This window comes from Drosophila guanche, unplaced genomic scaffold, assembly GCF_900245975.1.
Source record: "Drosophila guanche unplaced genomic scaffold, DGUA_6, whole genome shotgun sequence".
NCBI lineage: Eukaryota > Metazoa > Arthropoda > Insecta > Diptera > Drosophilidae > Drosophila > Drosophila guanche.
In genome coordinates, this window is record NW_022995748.1 from 1,415,661 (window position 1) to 1,436,280 (window position 20,620).

Genomic DNA, 20,620 nt, shown 5'->3' on the forward strand with positions numbered 1-20,620 from the left:
TCAAACAATACGTAGAGTTACAAAAAAGTAAATTGTAAAATATGAATATATTTACATTCAATAGTTCAATGTCTCAAAACAAAAAACAAACAAATAAAATTAAATATTTCCAATAAGCATAGGTAATTTATCACAATCTATGCAAATTGTTCGAATTCAGACTCTGGATTTGTGTTTTGCAAATATATTATGGTAAAAGAAGTCGTGATGTCTTGCTGGAATCTAAAGCATCCATGTACTGTGAGCAATTGGGTCAGGTATCTAGTCCACTTGTCCATTGCTTCGGCTCAGCCAACTTCGCAGGGCAGGGATTAGCCTGACCTGCGTCCAACGCCCATTGCTACTGTTGTTCCACGAATCTTGTCATTGCCTCACGACACCTCTGGTCTTCTGGTTCTTAGCAGCTCGATCTCGCTGTGTCTTCATCCGAGCGGCTTCTGTTGCCAGCAGATGGATGGGACTCAGTCCTGCTAGTGCGGCGTCTTAGGATTTTGTTCTTAATCCACAGCACACTCTTAAGCCTCCTCGGCTGTTTTGGCCTTGTGTTTGATATTATTCTGTAAAGGGCAACCGCCGTGTTACTGGCTTTATTGCTTTCGTACTTTTTGAAGCTTTGATGCTAAGCCCATGGTCAATCCTGACCTCCAGGTACTTCATAGATAGACTCGTACTAATTCTGGAGTCTTGGATTGTGGGCGTCTTAACTACATTCCTGCTGATTTATTTTGTAGGCGGCTTACGCTAGCCTAATGCACCGTTGCAGCTGGGCAGCGAAGCGGTGGGCCGCGGCGCGAGCAAGAGTATAGGAGGAGCCCAGCGAGAAAACATTCAGTGTAGCCAGCGGATTGAGCGAGGCCTGTGAGTCGTCCGAAGAAGGCCCAGAAAGGGGCCCATCAGGTAATGCGTCATCGCATGTGTGCAATGCAACGCTCTGCTTATATTTAAAACCGAATCAAAACGTAATGATTGTTTTCAGCTGGTGTGCCTTATTTAACGAGTATCTAAACAAAACGTGGAGATGGTTTGAAAAAATACAAGGAAGAATATTGGTTGTACTTGGTTTATTAGTAAGATTACAAAATCTTATTTTTACGAAATTTACATATTTATATTTCCTATATCTTATTATAAAACTATTTATATTGTTGTTCTTATACTTAGATGTAATTTTTAAAGAAAAGGGAATTTAGTTAACAAACTCTAATAAAAGAAAATGTTTTTTTTTTTGTATTTTCAAATATTTATTAAAATCTTATTGGTTAAGATTGTGAACATATATTTAAGCATAATAGTTAATTATGCGGAATTAACCCTATTAAATATTTGAATCGCTTAATGATTACATTAATTTTTAAAGAAACATTTATTGATTTTTGTACATGTATTATTATAGGGTTTTTTGTCTATGATAGGTTTAGTGCACAACGACCACGAAAATAGTATATTTTTTATTTTAGAGTAATAGTATTCTTAAAGCATTTACAAGAAAATAAAAAACGATGAAGCTCACGCATAATCCTCATCACTGACATCTTCATCGTCAGACGACATTATCTTGCGGCGCTTTCGTTTAGTTCGTGCTATGCATTGCTTCCGAGCACTTGGTTTTGTAGGAATATTTGATGATTTCACGATTTGGGACCTTGGTGTACCTTCCTAAATCAAAGTTCAAGTTATAAATCAGTGTAAACCACTGAAACATTTTATAGAAACACTTACATCTGTTGAAGTCGCAGCTGTTATTGATGATTGAACGTGACTGACATTTGGTGTCGAACAAAAGCTGCTGTCATTATTTGATGGCTGTGAACCTTTTGTAGAGTTTAAGTAGACTACACCATCAGAAATAGACGAGTTATTTAAGTTTGATTTTTCACGAATTTCATCTCCTTCTGAATCTCCGTCCTCTGGATCCAGCTTTAACATAAGTTGCTTAAACTAAAAACACAATTGTTATATAAGTATGTATACAGCGAAATTCAGGTTACTTACATCGAGGTACTTGACGACAAGGTCTAATTTTTCATCATCTGTAAGAGGTCTTGAAGAACAATCAGGTTCTGAGTCTGAAAGATCGTGAGACTTCTGTTTCTTAATCAAATCAATTGTTGTTTTAGGGTTGAAGTCGACGACGCTTCTACGTGTTATTGCCTTTTCATACATTTTTTGTTCAGAAGGCGAATATCTTGAAATTTTACCATCTGTGAGGCCATACATGTCTTTTAAATGATCTTTCAGTATTAAAAGGAGCATACACGCTTGGGCGGATGTTATACATTTTTTTATCTCGGTCATGTCTTCCGGCAAACGATTAAACAACACTTGAGGATCTTCTACATCATCTTCATCCTCTAATACATCTCCTTCTTTTTCATTTGGATTCAAATGTTCCTTAAACGTTGCAAGCAGATGTGTTCCAGCCATTGATATCAGCAAGTCTATTTGATGTATTAGATATAAAGGCTCATCTTGAACGACATACGGAAAGTATGCTAGATTATCGGCTATATACAGCATTTGCTGTAGCGATGTTTTCTGATCGTCAAACTGTTTAGTAACAGTCTGAACCAGTGCACGTCTTTGTGGCTTTGTAGAACGAAGTAACGTGTACAGAAAGTCATTTAAAGCAGTAGTCACTTTTTCTGGTCCTCGTTTTCTAAATACAATAAAAAACAAAAAAATGTACACATTAGAGCGGATAAATAAATTGATATAGATTATTTAAATACTCACGCATAACCTCGAATTATTTCCAGTTTCCCCCGGTTATTTATTTGCAATATTTGCTGTAACTTAAAGCAAAGTTGTAATCCAAATTGAACTTTCATATTTACGAAACCGGAATAGGTTTTATCGATGTCTTTTAATAAGGCATCAGCTCTATGGGCAGACTGCAAAAATCAAGAGAATTTAAAAATATTCATTTTCAAAATAAACTAATAGATACGAACCTCTATCTTTGGATCGGTACTTAGGCATATTAAATATGGAACCATTCTAACAGGATGAACTAAGCCCTGGCGCAGTACAATGTGCACAACCTTAACAGCCCACAGCCGTACCGTATCATCGCGATTGAGAAAACAGTTGAGGATTTCTTCCAAATAGAGTTGAATGATCCGACTAGACATGCCAGATGAAACGTCATTCATTTCCTTGAGATCTTCATGCTTTGATTGTTTTTCCCCTAAAAATTAAAAATGTATGAAGTTAGGTACTTCCATTTAAAATGCCCAAAACAGACTATACTAACATTCTTTTTCCTTATTGTGCATAAACATCTCTGATTCTGTTAAGTATATCCAAATATTACGCATACATATTATTTTGATACCTCCATCGCTTGCAGTAGAGTTTAACAAATCACAATAAAACTGTTTTAGCTCAGATCGTGTTAAGTAATCATCATTCAGAACACAAAAAGATCCAAGTGATATCAGAGCTTGCTTTCGAATCTCTTGATTTGAGCAACGACAAAAGAACATCAAGCACTCAAACACATCATCGCATATCGATACCGGAAGGCCTCCATTTGTTTCACCTGAAAAGGGAAACAAAAGCAAAAAAAAAAAATAGTTAATCACAATGAAACTCATAATTACACTTACCTAAAGCAATAGGTGACTTAAAATCAAAGTACCGCATTAAGATTCCAATCGTAAATAGGCTTCGTCGAAAGCTTGGTGTGTAAATATTATCTGCACTGCAGTTTTTTTGAAGCACTTGATTCCGAGAAACGTCAAGAACGCGATAAAACCTAGAGAACAAACAACAAATGGTTATAACAAATTATAAGTATCCATGCATAGTCGGTGAATATTCAAACAAAATTAACCTAGATGGACCGCGAGTTATAAAGGATTTTCGTGCAGAAACAGTCATTGAAATCTAAGTTGGATGAACGATGTTTAATTTGTAATTATGGGAAGTTGTAAAATGTCTGTTTTTATCGTGCTGTATTTTGAAAATGTCGTTGATTTCTGATTGATTTATTTTGATTTCTTAACTGTGTATACAGTGTGATAGTACAGCAGTCTGGATACAAAGCGGACGAAGGGACGGACAGATAAGACAAGGATATATTTACTCGGCTTTATGGGGTCGGAAACGTTTCCATTCGAGTGGAACATAACATACTTATGCACTAATATGCCATTAAAGAGTGTACCAACTAATATTAATTATATAAATTATGGAAATGAAAATACATACTTTTGAAAACAATCGCGGATCAATTTATAGTTCTTTGTTATCTTATTGACGAGTGCTCCCAAACAGGATACGCAACTGGTTACTTCTGCTTGGTTTCTCGATACAACCAAGAGCATTAAATGCTCTTCCAAAGAAGCCAAAAAAGACTCGCTAGCATTATTAACAAGAGGCACCACCTTTTCGAGAATATCTGCAACAGCACATATGAATTTTGCAGCTGTAGCTGAATGACATTTAATATTAAGATAAGGCTCAATGGTCATTGCATGCCGAACCAACAGCTGTGGTCGCACTTTTGCTAGCAAATGAAGTGTGGTTATGCAGCCGAGCATTCTCGCATTATCAGTGTCCTCTAATTCAATCAATCTGTCTATGAGCCCATCCGCTAATTGCTGACATGCTAGCACAATTTCTTGCGGTGGCTCAGTATTTTTCTTTACAGGTTCTTGGATACTTCCATCATTTTTTAACATATCTTTAGGTTTGAAAATCTGAAAGATATAAATAAGTTGTATACATTTTTGTGATATTTTAATTACGAATAGTACGTACACTCATTAACAGCCCTTCTAGCCATATAGTTCCAGTATCATGAGCTGTATTTACCACGTCTATAATCTGATTGATTTTCCTTTGTATTCCGTGCTAAATATCAATACAAACACAGAAAAAATTAAATTAGTAAGACATCTATCATATTTGTATATACTTTGTTTACTAACTTTATCGTTTTTTATACACGGTGTGAACCACATTTTCATAAACACTTCGGTAACAAGCTTTTGGATGCCTTCCTCATCGTTTACGCGACGTATCATCTTAACACAAATTTCGGGAATTTTCGCAAAGTCTGGATATTCTATACAAATATCACGCAAAATTTTAATAACTCTTTTTCTTACGGAGACTCCAGTATCCTAAAACATAATGAAAACAAAAAAATTATGTACGTTCAATTTAATCTTATTTTACATATTAGAACCCAGCTTGAATCCACAGTAATCGGTCCCTTTTTGGCAAAGTAAATTACGTGCTTGTTTTTAATTGATACGCATTAATGTGGCCATGTCTATATCTGTGGATTCGAATATACGGTAGATTCAGCCAGGCTCTATTATTTTATAGTATACATATTCGGCCGAGTTTCGGTTTTCATTTTTGCAAAAGCTTTAGACTTCATTTAAAAAACGCAATATGCTAATCCATTCCATTTTCAAAACGGTAATTTTGTACTACAAAAAGAATCTAAAAGAATTGTGTGGGTAAAACACTAAATTTCGCATTTAGATATTAAGCATAAATTATGCTAGTGACTAACATAATCGATTGTAAGCTTGTCAGTAACTGAAAACAGGATATCCCGAATAAAAAATACTTCTATTATCTACATATCTCACCAATATTCGAGTCGATAGCATATCGTAATACTGATCAATTAACTCTTGATTGCTGAGTACGAATTTCCCAACCAAATCTACAGCCGCTTCGCGTACTGAGATAGCAGTATCTAAGAATTTCTGGTTAACACCCATTTGCATATCTTTTCGCTTCAATACCAATGGATCCACTTCCACAATGTTAGCGAGACATTTCATTGCACGGGTCCTTACTGCTATGGACGGTTCACTGTTAAAAATTAAAAATAAATTGTTACAACTGTAGCGATAGAACATCAGAGATAATACTCACTTAACGACTAAAATAATTTTCTTCAAGCATCCATCGAATGACTGACTAAAGGGCCGTTTAGTAGCTAAATATTGCGCTATTAGCTGTGCATTATTATAATCTATATAAGTCTTAATTTGCTGTTGTGATGTGTGATGTTGCTCTCCAGAAACCGAATATGGCTTTATTTTACTGATTAAATATTGTTTCCGTTCCTCTAACACGTTAAAAATTTCCAGATTAAGTTCATAATCAATCAAATCAATAGGCGGGTTTCCATTTTTTTTCGTATCTTCATTATAATGATCTTCGCCGGATTCTGAATCGGATGTATCCAAGTATTCACCTTGAAGTAAATAATTTTCGAAAATATAAATATAATGTAGAATTATAGAATTTGTAAAAGCTGCAGTGGCGAATACATTTGCGAATACCGGAGCACAAAAGTAAGTGAAACCCGAAGACTGTCTCTATATTTTCTTGCCCCTTAAACTCTATCAGTATGGCCAACTAAGCACCGTAATCGAAAAGATATTATGGGTGACTGCCAGTTAAGTTACAGATAATTCAAGCCACTTTGTTCTCAAGTAGACTGCATGCAAATTAATATTAATGTAAAAATACCTGTTTTCCGTTTATCTCGGCTTTTTGATTTTCTCAATGCAAAGCCTTTTTCTCCATCCTTTATTCGACGTCTTTGATAAATAACATCTCGGTACCATTGAGCCAAATAAAAGTGTCGTGCGTAGTCCCAAATTAAATTTTCTTCTTGAGCATTTACAGCTAGAAAATCAAGAAGAATCTTCTGCAGAAATTCCGTTCGCTGTTCCTCAGGGTGTAATTCAATTTTTGCCTGTGAAGTATATAATAGTAATTAATACGTGATGACTTCAAATCTGTTAATGTAAATACATACGTTACTGTTTGATAAATCTCCCTCCTTTTCTTGCTCCACTTTTATTGATTTAATCATTGAATCAATTATATTCACCTTACATCGAGACTCAACTGTGTCTTTGCGGAGACGAGCTGCTACTATTCCAAGGTAATCTAAGGATACTAAACGAATGCTCTGCTCTATACCCTTATCAGATACATATCGAACCAGCATGGTACCCAGTAGTGAAAGCAACAATTCAGATGCGGGCCATTCGGGCTTGTTCACAGTTGCCAGCAAATCATGGATAAAGTTTTCAAAGAGTGGTCGAAAATCTGTTTCATTTGATCGAGACTTGCACTTGTTCAAAAAAGTTGTTAAGAAATTGCCACCAATACTGACAGCTACATCATACTTTTTTAAAACCACAATATCTTTGTTGGGCTTTACTATTTTCTTAGCAGGATCATCGTCATTATCAACAACCAGTTGAAATGCAGCAGTCGTTTTTACATTATCACAAAGCGAGTCTGGTAAAATTGTAGCACATTGAATTAATTGTAGCACTAGTGCTGTGACCATTTGAATATTTCCACCATTATTTGTAAGTTTATACGGACGAAGGTTTTTCTTCGATGAAGGTAAACGATCAATCGAAGATAATATGTCTCCTAAGATACTGTTCCTTATTTTATCGTATCTTTCTTTCCGAAATATCTGAAATATACAAAATTTTAATATGAATGGAAACTTTATACCTGTTTAAAGATATTAAGTACTAATAAGTACTTCATTGATTTTCATAACTTACAGTGGTAACCAGTTCCAGGCACACAAATTGCAATGTTTCAATATTGTCTACAAAAAATGGTTCTATAGCAAGCGTCGACAACGGTAAAACTATGGTATCCACAAAAATACACTTATCAAAAAGTGCCACAAACACCTTTAAAAGCTCAACTGTTTTCGAGTAAAAAAGCTGTAGGTTTCGATGATGTCCTTGATGTGACTTAATTTTTTTGCGATTAGTACTTTTTTTCATACTCTTAACTGTATACACAGGATCATGAGAAGGAAATATTGTTTCGCGCAGTTGAAATTGGGCAAACTTTATAATATGTGAAATGTTATCCTCTTGCAGAAACTTAAGATCGCTCACGGTCGAATAGATATTGCATATAAGTAGGCAAGCATCCATTGCATTTAAAATTTTGTCTATTACTTCATCATCTACAATTTCATCTTCGTCCTCCTGCAATTATTTATGAAATCAACATGAAAAGTAGTTCATTATATAATATAATACATACTGGTCCAGCAAAATAGTTTCTGGCTAAATAAACGTTACGCATAGCGTAATTTATTAGAAGCGTTAACTTGTTTTTCGGAATGGAGTCTAAGGCTTGCTTAGCTTTCAACTTTGCAACATCATTGCTCATCGTATTAAGAAGTTTTGGGGAAATGCATTCAATATTTTCGTCAAAGTGTTCTGCAAATGTAAAGAAAATATTTTTAAAGGCAAGGTTACTATTTTTATTTAAGTACCAGAATCAAAATTTGGGGATTCCGTATCGTCCAACATCTCAATAATTTGTTCCATATTTCTCATAAAATGTTGATATGTTTGTGATCGAGTTACTTCATCCTTTAAATCTTTTGAGTTTGCAATGGCTATTATTCGTTCGACGCGACGCACTTTGGGTTTTGAGACTAAAAAGAAACAAACGTAAGTTAAAAATAGTTTTCAACTATTATTAAAGGAGTACTTACATATTTGTTCCGGGGGAATATCACCAATAGAAACAGCCATCTTTCGCTTTGAAGCATACCGTTTCTCATCTGCTTTAATCGTTGAAAACATATCCAGTTCTGTGCTTAGAGTTTCCGTGGTAGCCTCACCGACTCCTAGCTCAGTCATAGGCATAACATTCAAACTTGTATTGGGCTGTTGTTCTGATGATTGTTGTAGTAACCCCATACTTCTAGCCAATTCTGGTGACTTTTGTACAAACTTTTTAATACTTTGCTGCATCAAGCGAGTATCCTCAACGTTAAGACGATTTATACATACCCGAACCTCGGACTTGCCACTCGATGACGTCGATGTCGAAGTAGCTGTCGAAGCTGAAATATTGTTTTGATGAGGTTCTTGGCTAATGGCAGGTCGATTATTATTACTTATTATCGATGTTGAAGTTGCAGGTATTAAGTGTAAGTCTGGCACGTTGGTTGTTAGCGTCGGTAACTGATTGTTTGTGTTTGGCAGTAAAGATTTCGCTTGATCTTTGTGATGTGCAGCTGATTCCGTAATCCGCTGTTGTTGTATATTTAATACATTTTGGAAGTTGCCTTGGATCATTGAGGTCGATGTTGTAGGAGCTTGGGATTCTGTCATAGCAGGTTGTAAATGGTAAATTGGTGATTCCAAAAATAATAATTCATCCGGCATCCGTTGAAAAGATGGATTATTGTCTACTTGTTTAAGATTATCGCAATTTAATGAATATTCTCGAACTTTAAGTTGACTGAAATACTGTTGCTGAGCTGAGTATAAAGATGAATTTGGGTTCTTGTTTTCTGCAATTGTATGAGTGATATCCATTTCTTCATTTTTTGGAAATGTTTGTGTAACATTTTCCTCTAGGTTTGGTGGTTTCTCCATTCGTTTGTTGATTTCATTCATGTTTGTCCTGGAACCAATCATGGAATACTCATCTGGAAGCACGTCAGTAGCAGCCAAACTAAAATGAAGCAGTTTTCAGAATTATTTAAGAAGTTAATAAGGGACGACAGTTGAACAATAAAAGTTAATGATTCCCACCTGGAAGATTTCTCAATATACGTTTGCGTTTGTTGCATCTTTTGTGATATATCAGTAGATGATGCTGTCGCCTGCTGAGAGGAATGTGATTGGCCCACAATGTGTTCGCTCGGGGTTAATTCCTTGGCATTGTTATGGTCATAACGCACTGGATTATACAAATAATATGGTAAGAAAAATCACATATATATATATATATTAGTACTGTTGCGACTTACTTATCTTTAATGGCGTGTTGAAAACAGTTGGGCGGAAATTGTAAATGCCCTGCAGCAGCTCTGGATAAGTACTTATATTAGTTCCATGTTGTTCAAAAGTATACTCTGGTTTTAACTCGCTGAAATATAATCATGATTAGTGCTGAATTATTAAGTATAAGCCCGTACTTACATATTGTCAGAGTTTGTTTGTTCAATCGCATTTACTAACTGACGTACGAGAGCTCCATCTCGAACAGAAAGCAAATTATCAGATTCACTGGCTACTAAAGCATGGAACAATAGTGACTTATTCAATGAGGCCGCACTCAGGAGTGAATCGGATACAGGTAACTCGCTGAGCACTTCGTAAAAAACAATGAATGAATTTATTGCATTTGAAAGGACAATATATAAATGAATACTTACAATCAGAAGTGCTGGTTAGACCCGCTAACGTTGTGACGGGTACGCTCGGGATGTCACGGTCCCCCATTATTTACGACAAGCTTGTATTCTCAGAGTGGTGTGCCCTTTTACAGTGGTTTGTTTTTATATACGATTCCGATTGATTTGTATAAATTGTAGGTCTAAACTGACAATAAATGGGGCAAGAATGCAGAATTGGTTTTAATAGACTGGTTACCAGATTATGTGTATGACACACATGTACACATTTTAGGCATTCATAAATATGTAGGTGTAGAATTGTCGACACAAGTATGTACTTACGTACATCTAGGTTAACACCCTTATTCTAACGCACAATTAATGAATACTTTATTTATTAAAGCATTTAAATATTTATTTGGAGCAACACATGCCTACATATGTTTATACTCAAGTCTGCCAGCCATGTACATACATTGTTATGTATGTATGCATGTAGATTTCATTCCTTGGCTATATCCAATATAGTCATTTGTACATCCATATGTACTTGTGTTTCACAAATTCACGTATATGAGATTTATCTTAGTGTTTAGCTTAAAAATAGTTAATATCGCACAAAAAACACTTGGAAAACGTAGGAAAAAAATATATATTATATTTCCCTATGCAAGAATACAAACATATCCATAGAATAGTTGCCTTGATTTTGGTAATTTTGTTTACTTAGTTAGCACTAGACCTCCTTCAAATATACTTTTATTCATTTTATATACGGCACACATTCAACACAATAAATACTTTGCAGCTATTAAAGTCAGTTCATTATTCATTTTCAGAAATGGAGATTTAAAGGAACATGGCCGACGGAACATGAACGGAGACTGAACGCTCTAAGTAAACAGATTGTATGACAGTCAGCTATTGAATCCTATTGCAGGGTTGATAGAGATAGCACATTTATGGTATTCGAGAAATGGTTTAAACTACAAAGTGTTTGCTGTTGATTTATTAACCATGGTAGATATGTAATCAGAAAACTATAACTCGGGGTCTGGTTTAACACCAAGAGCATCAAGGGCCTAGCCCTGTGGTACTCCAGAAGTAGCCATAACAGGTAAAGAAACAGTCTCAGCCGCTTCTCCATAGATTTTATTCAGAAGTATCTTAACCGACTTCGTATTAACGCACATATACACGAACGGAATTTAAAACAAACGCATGATATAATATTTATAAGACTTTTCCTGAGTACTTATAGACTGATATATATGAATACTTTTCAGAAGTATCTTAACCGACTTCGGATTAACGCACATATACACGAACGGAATTTAAAACAAACGCATGATATAATATTTATAAGACTTTTCCTGAGTTTTTACAGTGACAATTTCGTAAATGTAATCGTACAAAAATCATAATTTTTGCATATCAAAGCTTAATAGTTCGCAGACGGTTCATTTTTAGCAGCATCAGACTGCATTCCGAATTGCAAAGTTCTCTCCAAGAATATCAAATATTAAAAATAAATGCATCCAGAAAAGAATATCATAATTAAATAGAAAAAATGTAATGCCCCAAATGTATTATACATTTTTCATGGTGAACGAGCCCATTATTTCTCATCGGTATATTTACGGTATATTTCTCTGAGGGCCAAACGGTATTTTTTTTCGATAATTTCGCGGTCACACCACATAGCACGCTTGATTTTAACCAAAACAATTGTTTCAATGTGTCATTAACAAACGTGCCTAAATTATACCTTGCCCAGCATATAAATAGGATATAGATTATCGTTAGTTCTATCAGAAAATCTTAAAATGGATTCAAAATATTCATTGACCAACAATTCTAATGTACGGCTTATATCAACGAATTTTGCAACTAAGCGGAAAACTGAGGCAGTCAAATCTGATATGGACGTGAAAAATAAATTCACCTACCCGCTGTCCACGCCTCAAAACACGGTACCTGTTGTACCAGCTAGTAAAAGAAATTGCGTTGGACAACAAAAAACCTCGTTGCCAGTGTACAATTGCCGACATAGAATATTGAAGGAGATAGAATGTAATGACACTGTTTTAATTATGAGTGAAACAGGATCAGGAAAAACAACACAAATTCCCCAGTTTCTTTTACATGAAGGATATGCAAAGAGTAACATGATTGGTATTACTCAGCCACGTCGAGTAGCAGCAATCACAGTTGCAAAGCGAGTCGCGCAGGAGTTGTCAAGTAGTGTTGGCGATATTGTGGGATATACAGTTCGTTTCGAGGATCTTACTTCAAAGAATACAAAAATTCGTTATCTGACAGATGGTATATTATTGCGGGAATCTATAGAAGACCGCCTTTTGCTCAAATATTCTGTAATCATTCTGGATGAAGCTCATGAACGTACTGTAAATGCCGACTTATTATTTGGAATTGTAAAAGAAGCTCAAAAGGAAAGAAGTAGAAAAAACTTAGCAACTCTAAAAATTGTGATTACCTCTGCAACAATGGATATTGATCATTTCGGAAAATATTTCAAGTGTAAGGGATTGTATTTAGAGGGAAGAACGCATCCCGTCCGTGTATTGCATGCCAAGGAACCACATGATGACTATATCCACGCGTTACTAGTAACACTTTTTTATATTCATCGAACTGAACCAATCAAGTATGTATGAAAAAATGTTTAATAAATTATAATTTAAAAAAATGAATTCTAATAATGCTAATTGGTTTTAAAATTTATCAAATCAATTCACAGCCATGATGTTTTAATCTTCCTAACGGGACAAGAAGAAATTGAAGCGTTGGCTCGACAAATTCGAACACTTTCGAAGGTGAATTTTTCTTTTAAATACAGCTTAATGCATAATTACATAATTCATGTAGGAAAATGTATACTTATAAACAGTTGATTATTGATTTTAACAACAGACATTAATGTATGGTATAATCCTTCAGTATATTCAATATATTTAATTGTTATTAAAATAATTTAAATACAAAATATTTTTTTATCTGTTTTTAGATAAATGTAAATGGGACCACAAACGTACGTGTTTGTACAATGTACGCTCAATTATCACACAACATGCAGCTGGAATGTTTTTTGCCGTGTCCATCAAATGTACGGAAAATTGTGTTAGCCACAAATATAGCTGAAACGTCAATTACCATACCTGGTATACGCTGCGTCATCGATTGTGGATTTGTAAAAGAGAAATATTTTAATTCCGTTGACGGAATTGATATTTTAAAAACCGTTCGAATATCAAGAGCACAAGCATGGCAACGCACTGGTCGAGCGGGTCGTGATGCACCTGGAATATGTTACCGGGTGTATACAAAAAGCGAAATGGACTCTTTTATGAACTTGACTCAGCCGGAAATTCTTAGAACAAACCCGACCTCAACAGTGCTTCATCTCTTGGCTATGGATGTAGACTGCAATAATTTTGATTTTTTAGATGCTCCATTAGAAGAATCACTGACTAGTGCATACAGAAGTTTGAGTGGTCTTGGGGCTATAGATTATGGCTCTATATCGTGTATTACACCTTTGGGTCGTTTAATGTCCCAGTATCCATTAGATCCCAAGTATTCTAAATTGTTAATATCAGCTTCAAAAGTTGGTTGTATGGAGGAAATGTTACGCCTTGTTTCAGTCCTTTCGAGTGATAATATTTTTATTTCAAGCATCGCTAAAAATGAATTGGCTTCACTTGCACATGCCAAGTTTAGCTCTAAGCATGGAGATCATTTAACGCTGCTAAATGTTTTTAATTTATTTTTAAAGACAGACCAGCAGAAGGTAAGAAGCACATTTGATATCTACATTTATATTTGTGATTTTATGCGAATGGTTTGTTTATTTTTTTAGGTGTGGTGTCAGGACAATTATTTAAATTACCGCAGTCTAATATACGCTCGTAACATTTGTCGTCAATTGTCAGAAATAAGCGAGCGATTGGGCCTAACTATTAACAGCTCGGAAAACATTGAATCGTTTAAAAAATGTCTTTTAAGCGGATTTTTCGAAAATATTGCAATATTGCAAAAGGACGGTTCTTACTTAACTTGTTCCGGCAATCTTAAGGCTAAAATTCACCCTTCAAGTGTCTTTCACCTAAAGTACAAACCCAAATGTATATTGTTTACTCACTTTGTTCAAACGGATAATTACTATCTTCGACTAGTCACAGATATACATATGGACTGGGCCAAAGAACTAGTACCGAGTCTAAGAAGCCAAAATAAAATACTAAATAATTGTTAAAGTTTACTTTTGGATTGTTTTATAATATAAGGACCAAAAAGAAAGGAAACAAATTATTTCAAATAAAGGAGTGTATTTCTGTGATCATATTTGAAACTCAGAATAATAATTTGTATAAGAATTTCCCTGACCGTTTAGACACAGAATAGAATTTCCCTGATCATTTGGAAATTTTAAATATTAATTTTAAAATGTAAGGTCATAAGATATACAATCCAATAGCCAAGGAGTATTTATAATAAGCCAAATTGATTCTTCAATCGGATTAAATTATTTGTTCAGTGTTAAAAGTCTTTGCAAGCTAGCAATATCAAATAGAACATCAACATCGAGGAATATGATAAGACTACGGTATATTTTTAAAATGAGAACGTATATTTTGGTATATTTTGGAGGGTCTGGCGATATACGGTATTATTAATTCCGCGGTCACACTGCTCGTTGATTTTGTCAGCTGATTGGGTGAAAATAAGCATGCAAACATGTTTAGTTGACAACAAACTTGCAATAGTTAAATAATATACAATACAGGTAACATACAACTCAGTATTAGATCGTCATTACTGCAGGCTGGAATAATGTACACATATCATATGCACAATCGTCTCGCAAAAATCTTTTCACATGGAAAAATGTATGTAACTTGTAATTAACGCACATACATATGTACGTATGATATACAGTAGGCACACACATTATTCGTACACCCTTATCACCTAAGTTGGAACACCTACAAGTTGCAAGTTAGCGTAAACAAAAAAGCTAAGTTTATATCAAAAACAAACGTATCTACTATTTTTTTTAGTAAAAAGATACATTATTTCGCATATAACTTATTCGTACAGGGCTCAGGTTCTAAAATTAAAATTCAAATATTAAAGGTAACAGGTTTAACCTTCCCCCCTGGAAATTGGTACACCACTAATGACTAATATTAACCAATTCCACAAGCAGTACCGGCTGCGAGAGCTCCAACGATGAAACTTTGGGCTTACGTGAAATGTTCAGCTGGTGGCAGTGGTAAAAAAACCACATTCCTTACAGTTGGCATCACATTTTTCTCATCATATGTTAAATTTAGTTTTCGCATGACTTTTGGAGGAACTCATAGCCAGATTCCTTTTTGGAGAATGTGACTAGTGAACCCCACTGTGACCTATCTTTGATTGATTGACCTTGCTAAAATAAAATTGTTGTAAATTCAGTTCATTTCATGAAGATATCTTGATTTGTTCAGAACTTATCAATTTAGCAAGCTGAAATGGCCAAAGGCCCCACTGTGCGTATATATGTATTTGTAAGTACTAGAGAAACCAAGTTTTACATTCAGACAGATGAAGCACGTCACTGTTACAACTGTGTTTTAAATTTTCACCTGATGACAAATGTAGAAAAAATGTAATACGTAAAATACGAAGAAATCATATGGCTACCCATGGTGAATATCTAAAACGTCACCTTCGTAGTTATTTCACCATGAGGCTATCTATGTACATATGTATGTATGTATCACACTAAGGGTACATATATAAGTTTGTTTGTACATTACATATTCATACATGTATACTGACTGAGTACCGGGTATAAAACTTGTGGGGTGTCACGTTCCTCCTCATTTACATAGTTTCAAGAAGTGTTTCTTGTTTGGATGAATCCATGCTAATAAATGTACATATACAAAATTTCGAAGTACATACATACATATGTACATAGATGATCATGCATATAAATGTAGATTACCATTCATAGATATGAGGGATAGATTCTATAACAAAATGGACTAGTTTAGCCTTATCTAACTAATATTTTACATATTCTAGGTTTTTTATTTGGTGATGAAGTACCTAGTTCGATTAGATAAACAGTTTTTATAACATTCCAGTAAGTATACATTCTTTAATTTCATACCCATACCCATTTTTAATACTAATTTTTTGTATTAGCAACATGTATGATTCGAGGGACACTTATTCTATACCCCAGGAAGAACTTGAAGCCAGAAGAGTCCTGCGTCGATGGCATTTTAGAGGTAATTTTTGATTGATACACTTTAACTAAAACTAAATCCCCTTAATTGAGACCCTTGTTCTTAATTGTACTATATAATGTAATACCCGCTACTTTAAGAGTTGAGGGGCATATTAAGTTTGAGCTCGAAGTGGATGTATGCAACACACAGAAGAACACGTTTCCGACCCCATAAAGTATTCATGATCAGCATCAATAGCCGATGTATGTCTGTCCGTCCGTCTTTATGAGTGCTTAGTGCTACGAGACCATTAGAGCTAGAGCAACCAAATTTTGTATCCAGACTGTTATACTATCACCCTGTTAGAAGTGTATTTCGAAATTTAATTCAGGACATTAAACAGAAAGCACATTAAAGTGTTTATTCATACATAGGTGCCCTATCATAGGTGAGGGTCTGGCTTCTGGAGATGGCGGGCTCTGGAGTCTTTGTAGTCCGACCCTTGGGTCTACTCTCGGTTTTTCGGATTGTCCTGAGGTGGTGGTCTCTTGTAAATTGGTAGTTTCGGTTGGCTTGGCTGTTGGCTTTCCTTGACAATTCCTCGACACTTACTTCTCGGTCGAACACGAATGCTTCGGCGATAGTTTCTTGTTTTTCCAGACGGCGCTTGTGTATTGCAAACCTTCGGTTTCCGAAGCAAATATTTAATTTATGTTTAAAATAATAAAATGTAATCAGTTTATATTTACTTTCAAAAGCGTTTCATATAAAACAATTTAAATTGAAAAAAAAAAACAATTTTAAAATTCCAGACAAAATTCCTGCTCGCTTGGTTCTGTATTTTCTTTCATGGTCTGGTTTTCTTGTATCATTTATGATGCGCAATGATATGAATTTTGCTTTGGTTGCAATATATCCAAATGATAATCTGAACAAGAACATGACTAATACCTCGCATACACTACCGGTAATGGACTGTTGACATTTTATCTAATAGCTTTTAAAAATGATTTCTTTTTTTTTAGGGAGGTGGTACTGAAGAGCAGACATCCATAGTAAAGTCCGTCATAATAAGTTCATTCTATTGGTGTTATGTACTATCCCAGGTGGCGGGCGGAGTTGCCACTCAATTTTTTGGAACCAAGTGCGTATTTGGATGGTCACAGCTGGCAACTGCTCTTTGTAGTCTACTTATTCCGTTGGCCGTAGAATTACATTACATTGCTGTTATTGTGTTACGTTCTATTCAGGGGTTTGCCTCTGGCTTAACTTGGCCTGCTATGTATGCCATAGTGGGGTACTGGATACCACTTACAGAACGCTCTCGTTTTATGTCAAGTTTTCAAGGATTTAGTATTGGAATTGGTTTAACATATCCATTGTGTGGATTTATATTATCACAGTTTGGATGGCAATATATATTTTATACAACGGGTTCTTTAGGGATTGGATGGTGTTTGTTATGGTATTTGCTAGCTTTTAACACACCTCGTGAACATCCTCGTATTACTAAAGAGGAACTAAATTACATTGAGTTAAATGTCAGTAAAGAGGCTACTAATACCAAATTAAAAGTGCCATGGCCGCAAATATTTAAGTCTTTGCCAGCATGGGCAATTGCAATTACAACCTTTGGAAGAATATTCCTGCATTATATTTTTATTGTAAACGGACCCACATTTATGGGCAACGTCTTAAAGTTTAACTTTGAAACAAATGGTTTTCTATCAGGAATGCCGTTTATTTGCTCATACTTTTCATCGGTGTTGTTTTGTTATATTGCTGATAAATTTATATTGTACAAAGTCCTAAGTCTTACTAATGTGAGAAAATTATTTACAGCATTATCACAGATCATTCCAGGGTTATTAATATACTTTATAGGATATGTAGATAACATACCTCTTTTATTATCAATTTGGTTTATAGCAGTGATATTTATAACGGCATCCTATGCAGGAGCAATGGCAAATATAATTGACATAGCCCCGAATTATGGACATTCTGCTGCCGTCTTAGCATTCTGCCAAACTATTCATATGTCAGCGTCCTTTATTTCACCATTAACGGCTGGATTTCTTGTTACTCAAGAGGTAAATAATAATATATATGTACATACACATATAGATTTTGCTGTAAATATTAGAGATGCTAAGTATTCTTTTTAATATCTGGAAGTCTTTTGGATCTTTTTTTTATAAGCGATGATATTATCGATTTATAATCGTTTTTTCGATTATTTTGTGCCATTTTTAAGCAAGAATTTACTAAATTACTTCTAAAAAATAGCACTTCTCTCGAAAAATTAACCCTTTTTTACGCTTCGAACCAACCCGAATTTTTCTGATAGACTGAGAGCTTTAATTTTTTTTTAAGACTAATAGTTTTTTTCTCTTGCAGAAATTTTCTTTAAATAATTTTTAAGACTTGTATATTTTTTGGTAAAGTTTTTTTTTACATAACTTAAGTAACTTACTTATGATTGTAGTGAACTTTGTTTTTCTAAAATGTCAATAAATGTATCTACAAAGTATACCCAAACTTTGTGGTTTCAGCTGACCGTCTGACCGTCTTCAAATACAAACAAATAAAATATCTTAAAATTTCTTTAAAAAAATTTTCCCTTTGAAAAAACGAATTGTAAAGCATGTTTATAGCCCCAAATCTATAAAAAAGTTAGTTTGGTTCGAAGCGAAAAAATGGTGTCGGGTAGTGTAAACAAAGAACAATTCACACAAGAGGTAGCCCTTGTGGCACAAATTCGGATTATTCCAACTGATGTTTCATTCCAATCCAATTCAAGAGGATTCCGTTCTCCGACCGATTGGGTTCTGCGATGCAATGAAACAGACAATCGTTAAAACAATCGTTGGAAGTTTTCGGGATAAATCTCAACTTTCCTAGTTTTTTACACGGTCAGGTACGTTGCCTGTTCACGCGTTGGCAAACCGTCTTCGTTCTGTGCTTTTAAGCAGGAAATAAAAATCGAACCATTTAAATAAATCAAATTGAAATTGGAACTAACTGTGTTTTATTAAAGCTCTGAAGTTAAAAAGATGGCGTACAATTGGGACTAAATTAAATCGCTATTAGATATATGTATATAGATCCTAGTTTCTAGAAAATAAATTTATTTAATTATCACCTTAATTATTAAATACAACATTAAAAGTACTTTTCGTTTTTTTAGGACTCTATTGATCAGTGGCGAAACGTTTTTCTTGTTGCTGCAGTAATTTCTTTATTGACTTACATTGTATATCAAATATTTGGATCAGCAGAAATTCAGGCCTGGAATATAAAAATACCCAAAATTGACCATTCCGACGAAGAAACTGAGATTTTTCCAAAATCAAATCGGGAACTCAATAACACTTCTGAACCAATGTGAAAACTATTTACTTAATATCCTGCTTAAATCTTTTTAATATTGTTTTACTTATTTTGGAAAAGAGAAACCTGTTATATAAATACAATTTACCTACAGAAATATTTACTGGGTAATTTCAATAATTTTCGATTTAATATTTGTGTATACATACATATGTATTTAGGCGGATGGTAAGCAAGGAAGTTAGTGGTGGTATACTATAATCCGAAAATAAGGCTCTAAAAGATCAACTTTCCTTACAACTCTAGATACACATTCTCAGAGTGGAGAGAAGATAGCTTCGATTCAAGAAGTTGAGGTGCTCTTTTTCCCTCCCCTATTTCACAATGTTGAGATACTTCGCAACGTGGACCATCTATCAAAATCTCATGCTAATCTCATCTTCTTGGTAATCATTGGTTACCGATCAATATCCTAGTATGTGCTGCCGAGCAATCACCCGCCCGTTCACAATCCAAACATGCGAGTAGGGACGTGTGAGACGCTTCTTACGCGTCACAACTTTTATACCCAGCACTCTCTAAATCTGTACTTCAGCGGTTATTTGTCTTTTACATTTTTTTCCACATCTGTCATCTACATGTACTGTCTACTACTGGTAGACTACTGGTGATCTTAGAGATGTGGTAATTCCCTACGGAATGGCGTTTTTATTTTTCAATTATCTTCAAAATTGTGGATTTGGAAGGTTTTCGCCCTTTTGCGGGGGCTGAAGAGGGCGGGGCTAATTTTTTAAATACACTGGTTTCAGTGTTCGCATACAGCAGTCTGGAGCGAAAATTTGGTGGCTCTAGCTCTTATAGTCTCTGAGAACTAGCC

General features: G+C 34.8%; 3 protein-coding genes across 12 annotated transcripts; 2 read left to right on the forward strand and 1 right to left on the reverse strand.

Annotated features, from left to right (window-relative positions):
* Positions 1-1,344: 1,344 nt before the first annotated feature.
* On the reverse strand, positions 1,345-11,062 carry LOC117583896 (nipped-B protein). 6 transcript variants are annotated; one of them, XM_034272565.1, is made up of 24 exons: positions 10,205-10,365; positions 9,969-10,140; positions 9,797-9,915; positions 9,579-9,726; positions 8,936-9,498; positions 8,829-8,881; positions 8,528-8,756; positions 8,303-8,467; positions 8,068-8,246; positions 7,569-8,009; positions 6,797-7,474; positions 6,505-6,733; positions 5,902-6,226; positions 5,610-5,838; positions 4,935-5,129; positions 4,765-4,857; positions 4,213-4,703; positions 3,609-3,757; positions 3,254-3,541; positions 2,952-3,187; positions 2,734-2,891; positions 1,993-2,656; positions 1,720-1,938; positions 1,345-1,656 (listed from the first exon to the last, which is right to left on the reverse strand). In XM_034272565.1, exons 1-24 carry the CDS (start codon positions 10,269-10,271, stop codon positions 1,507-1,509), a joined length of 6,240 nt encoding a protein of 2,079 aa, XP_034128456.1. In that variant the 5' UTR covers positions 10,272-10,365; the 3' UTR covers positions 1,345-1,506. The 6 variants fall into 6 exon arrangements, with proteins under 6 accessions (XP_034128456.1, XP_034128453.1, XP_034128454.1 ...); XM_034272562.1 differs by adding an exon at positions 10,923-11,062 and having other exon boundaries at positions 8,528-9,498; XM_034272563.1 differs by having other exon boundaries at positions 8,528-8,881.
* Positions 11,063-11,910: 848 nt separating this feature from the next.
* Positions 11,911-14,442, forward strand: LOC117584393 (ATP-dependent RNA helicase DHX33). Its single transcript, XM_034273250.1, has 4 exons — positions 11,911-12,833; positions 12,927-13,002; positions 13,194-13,976; positions 14,046-14,442. The coding sequence occupies exons 1-4, from the start codon at positions 11,992-11,994 to the stop codon at positions 14,439-14,441; spliced, it is 2,097 nt and encodes a 698-aa protein (XP_034129141.1). The 5' UTR covers positions 11,911-11,991; the 3' UTR covers position 14,442.
* A 417-nt stretch (positions 14,443-14,859) lies between these two features.
* Positions 14,860-19,902, forward strand: LOC117584608 (sialin). 5 transcript variants are annotated; one of them, XM_034273623.1, is made up of 7 exons: positions 14,874-14,972; positions 16,262-16,322; positions 16,385-16,470; positions 17,223-17,377; positions 17,436-17,554; positions 18,340-18,503; positions 19,601-19,715. In XM_034273623.1, exons 3-6 carry the CDS (start codon positions 16,389-16,391, stop codon positions 18,389-18,391), a joined length of 408 nt encoding a protein of 135 aa, XP_034129514.1. In that variant the 5' UTR covers positions 14,874-14,972; positions 16,262-16,322; positions 16,385-16,388; the 3' UTR covers positions 18,392-18,503; positions 19,601-19,715. The 5 variants fall into 5 exon arrangements, with proteins under 5 accessions (XP_034129513.1, XP_034129514.1, XP_034129510.1 ...); XM_034273622.1 differs by lacking the exon at positions 19,601-19,715 and having other exon boundaries at positions 14,860-14,972; positions 18,253-18,449; XM_034273619.1 differs by having other exon boundaries at positions 14,875-14,972; positions 17,436-18,503; positions 19,601-19,902.
* The last annotated feature ends 718 nt before the right edge of the window (positions 19,903-20,620 follow it).

Excerpts from the sequence above, each read along its gene's own strand:
- LOC117583896 (XM_034272562.1), bottom strand. The coding sequence starts at position 10,271 with ATGGGGGACCGTGACATCCCGAGCGTACCCGTCACAACGTTAGCGGGT. Across the intron at positions 8,247-8,302 it reads ATCCCCAAATTTTGATTCTG|AACACTTTGACGAAAATATT; the intron begins GTACTTAAATAA and ends TTACATTTGCAG. Across the intron at positions 3,542-3,608 it reads TAAGTCACCTATTGCTTTAG|GTGAAACAAATGGAGGCCTT; the intron begins GTAAGTGTAATT and ends TTCCCTTTTCAG.
- LOC117584393 (XM_034273250.1), top strand. The coding sequence starts at position 11,992 with ATGGATTCAAAATATTCATTGACCAACAATTCTAATGTACGGCTTATA. Across the intron at positions 13,003-13,193 it reads AAATTCGAACACTTTCGAAG|ATAAATGTAAATGGGACCAC; the intron begins GTGAATTTTTCT and ends ATCTGTTTTTAG. Across the intron at positions 13,977-14,045 it reads TAAAGACAGACCAGCAGAAG|GTGTGGTGTCAGGACAATTA; the intron begins GTAAGAAGCACA and ends TTATTTTTTTAG.
- LOC117584608 (XM_034273619.1), top strand. The coding sequence starts at position 16,389 with ATGTATGATTCGAGGGACACTTATTCTATACCCCAGGAAGAACTTGAA. Across the intron at positions 16,471-17,222 it reads GCGTCGATGGCATTTTAGAG|ACAAAATTCCTGCTCGCTTG; the intron begins GTAATTTTTGAT and ends TTAAAATTCCAG. Across the intron at positions 17,378-17,435 it reads ATACCTCGCATACACTACCG|GGAGGTGGTACTGAAGAGCA; the intron begins GTAATGGACTGT and ends CTTTTTTTTTAG.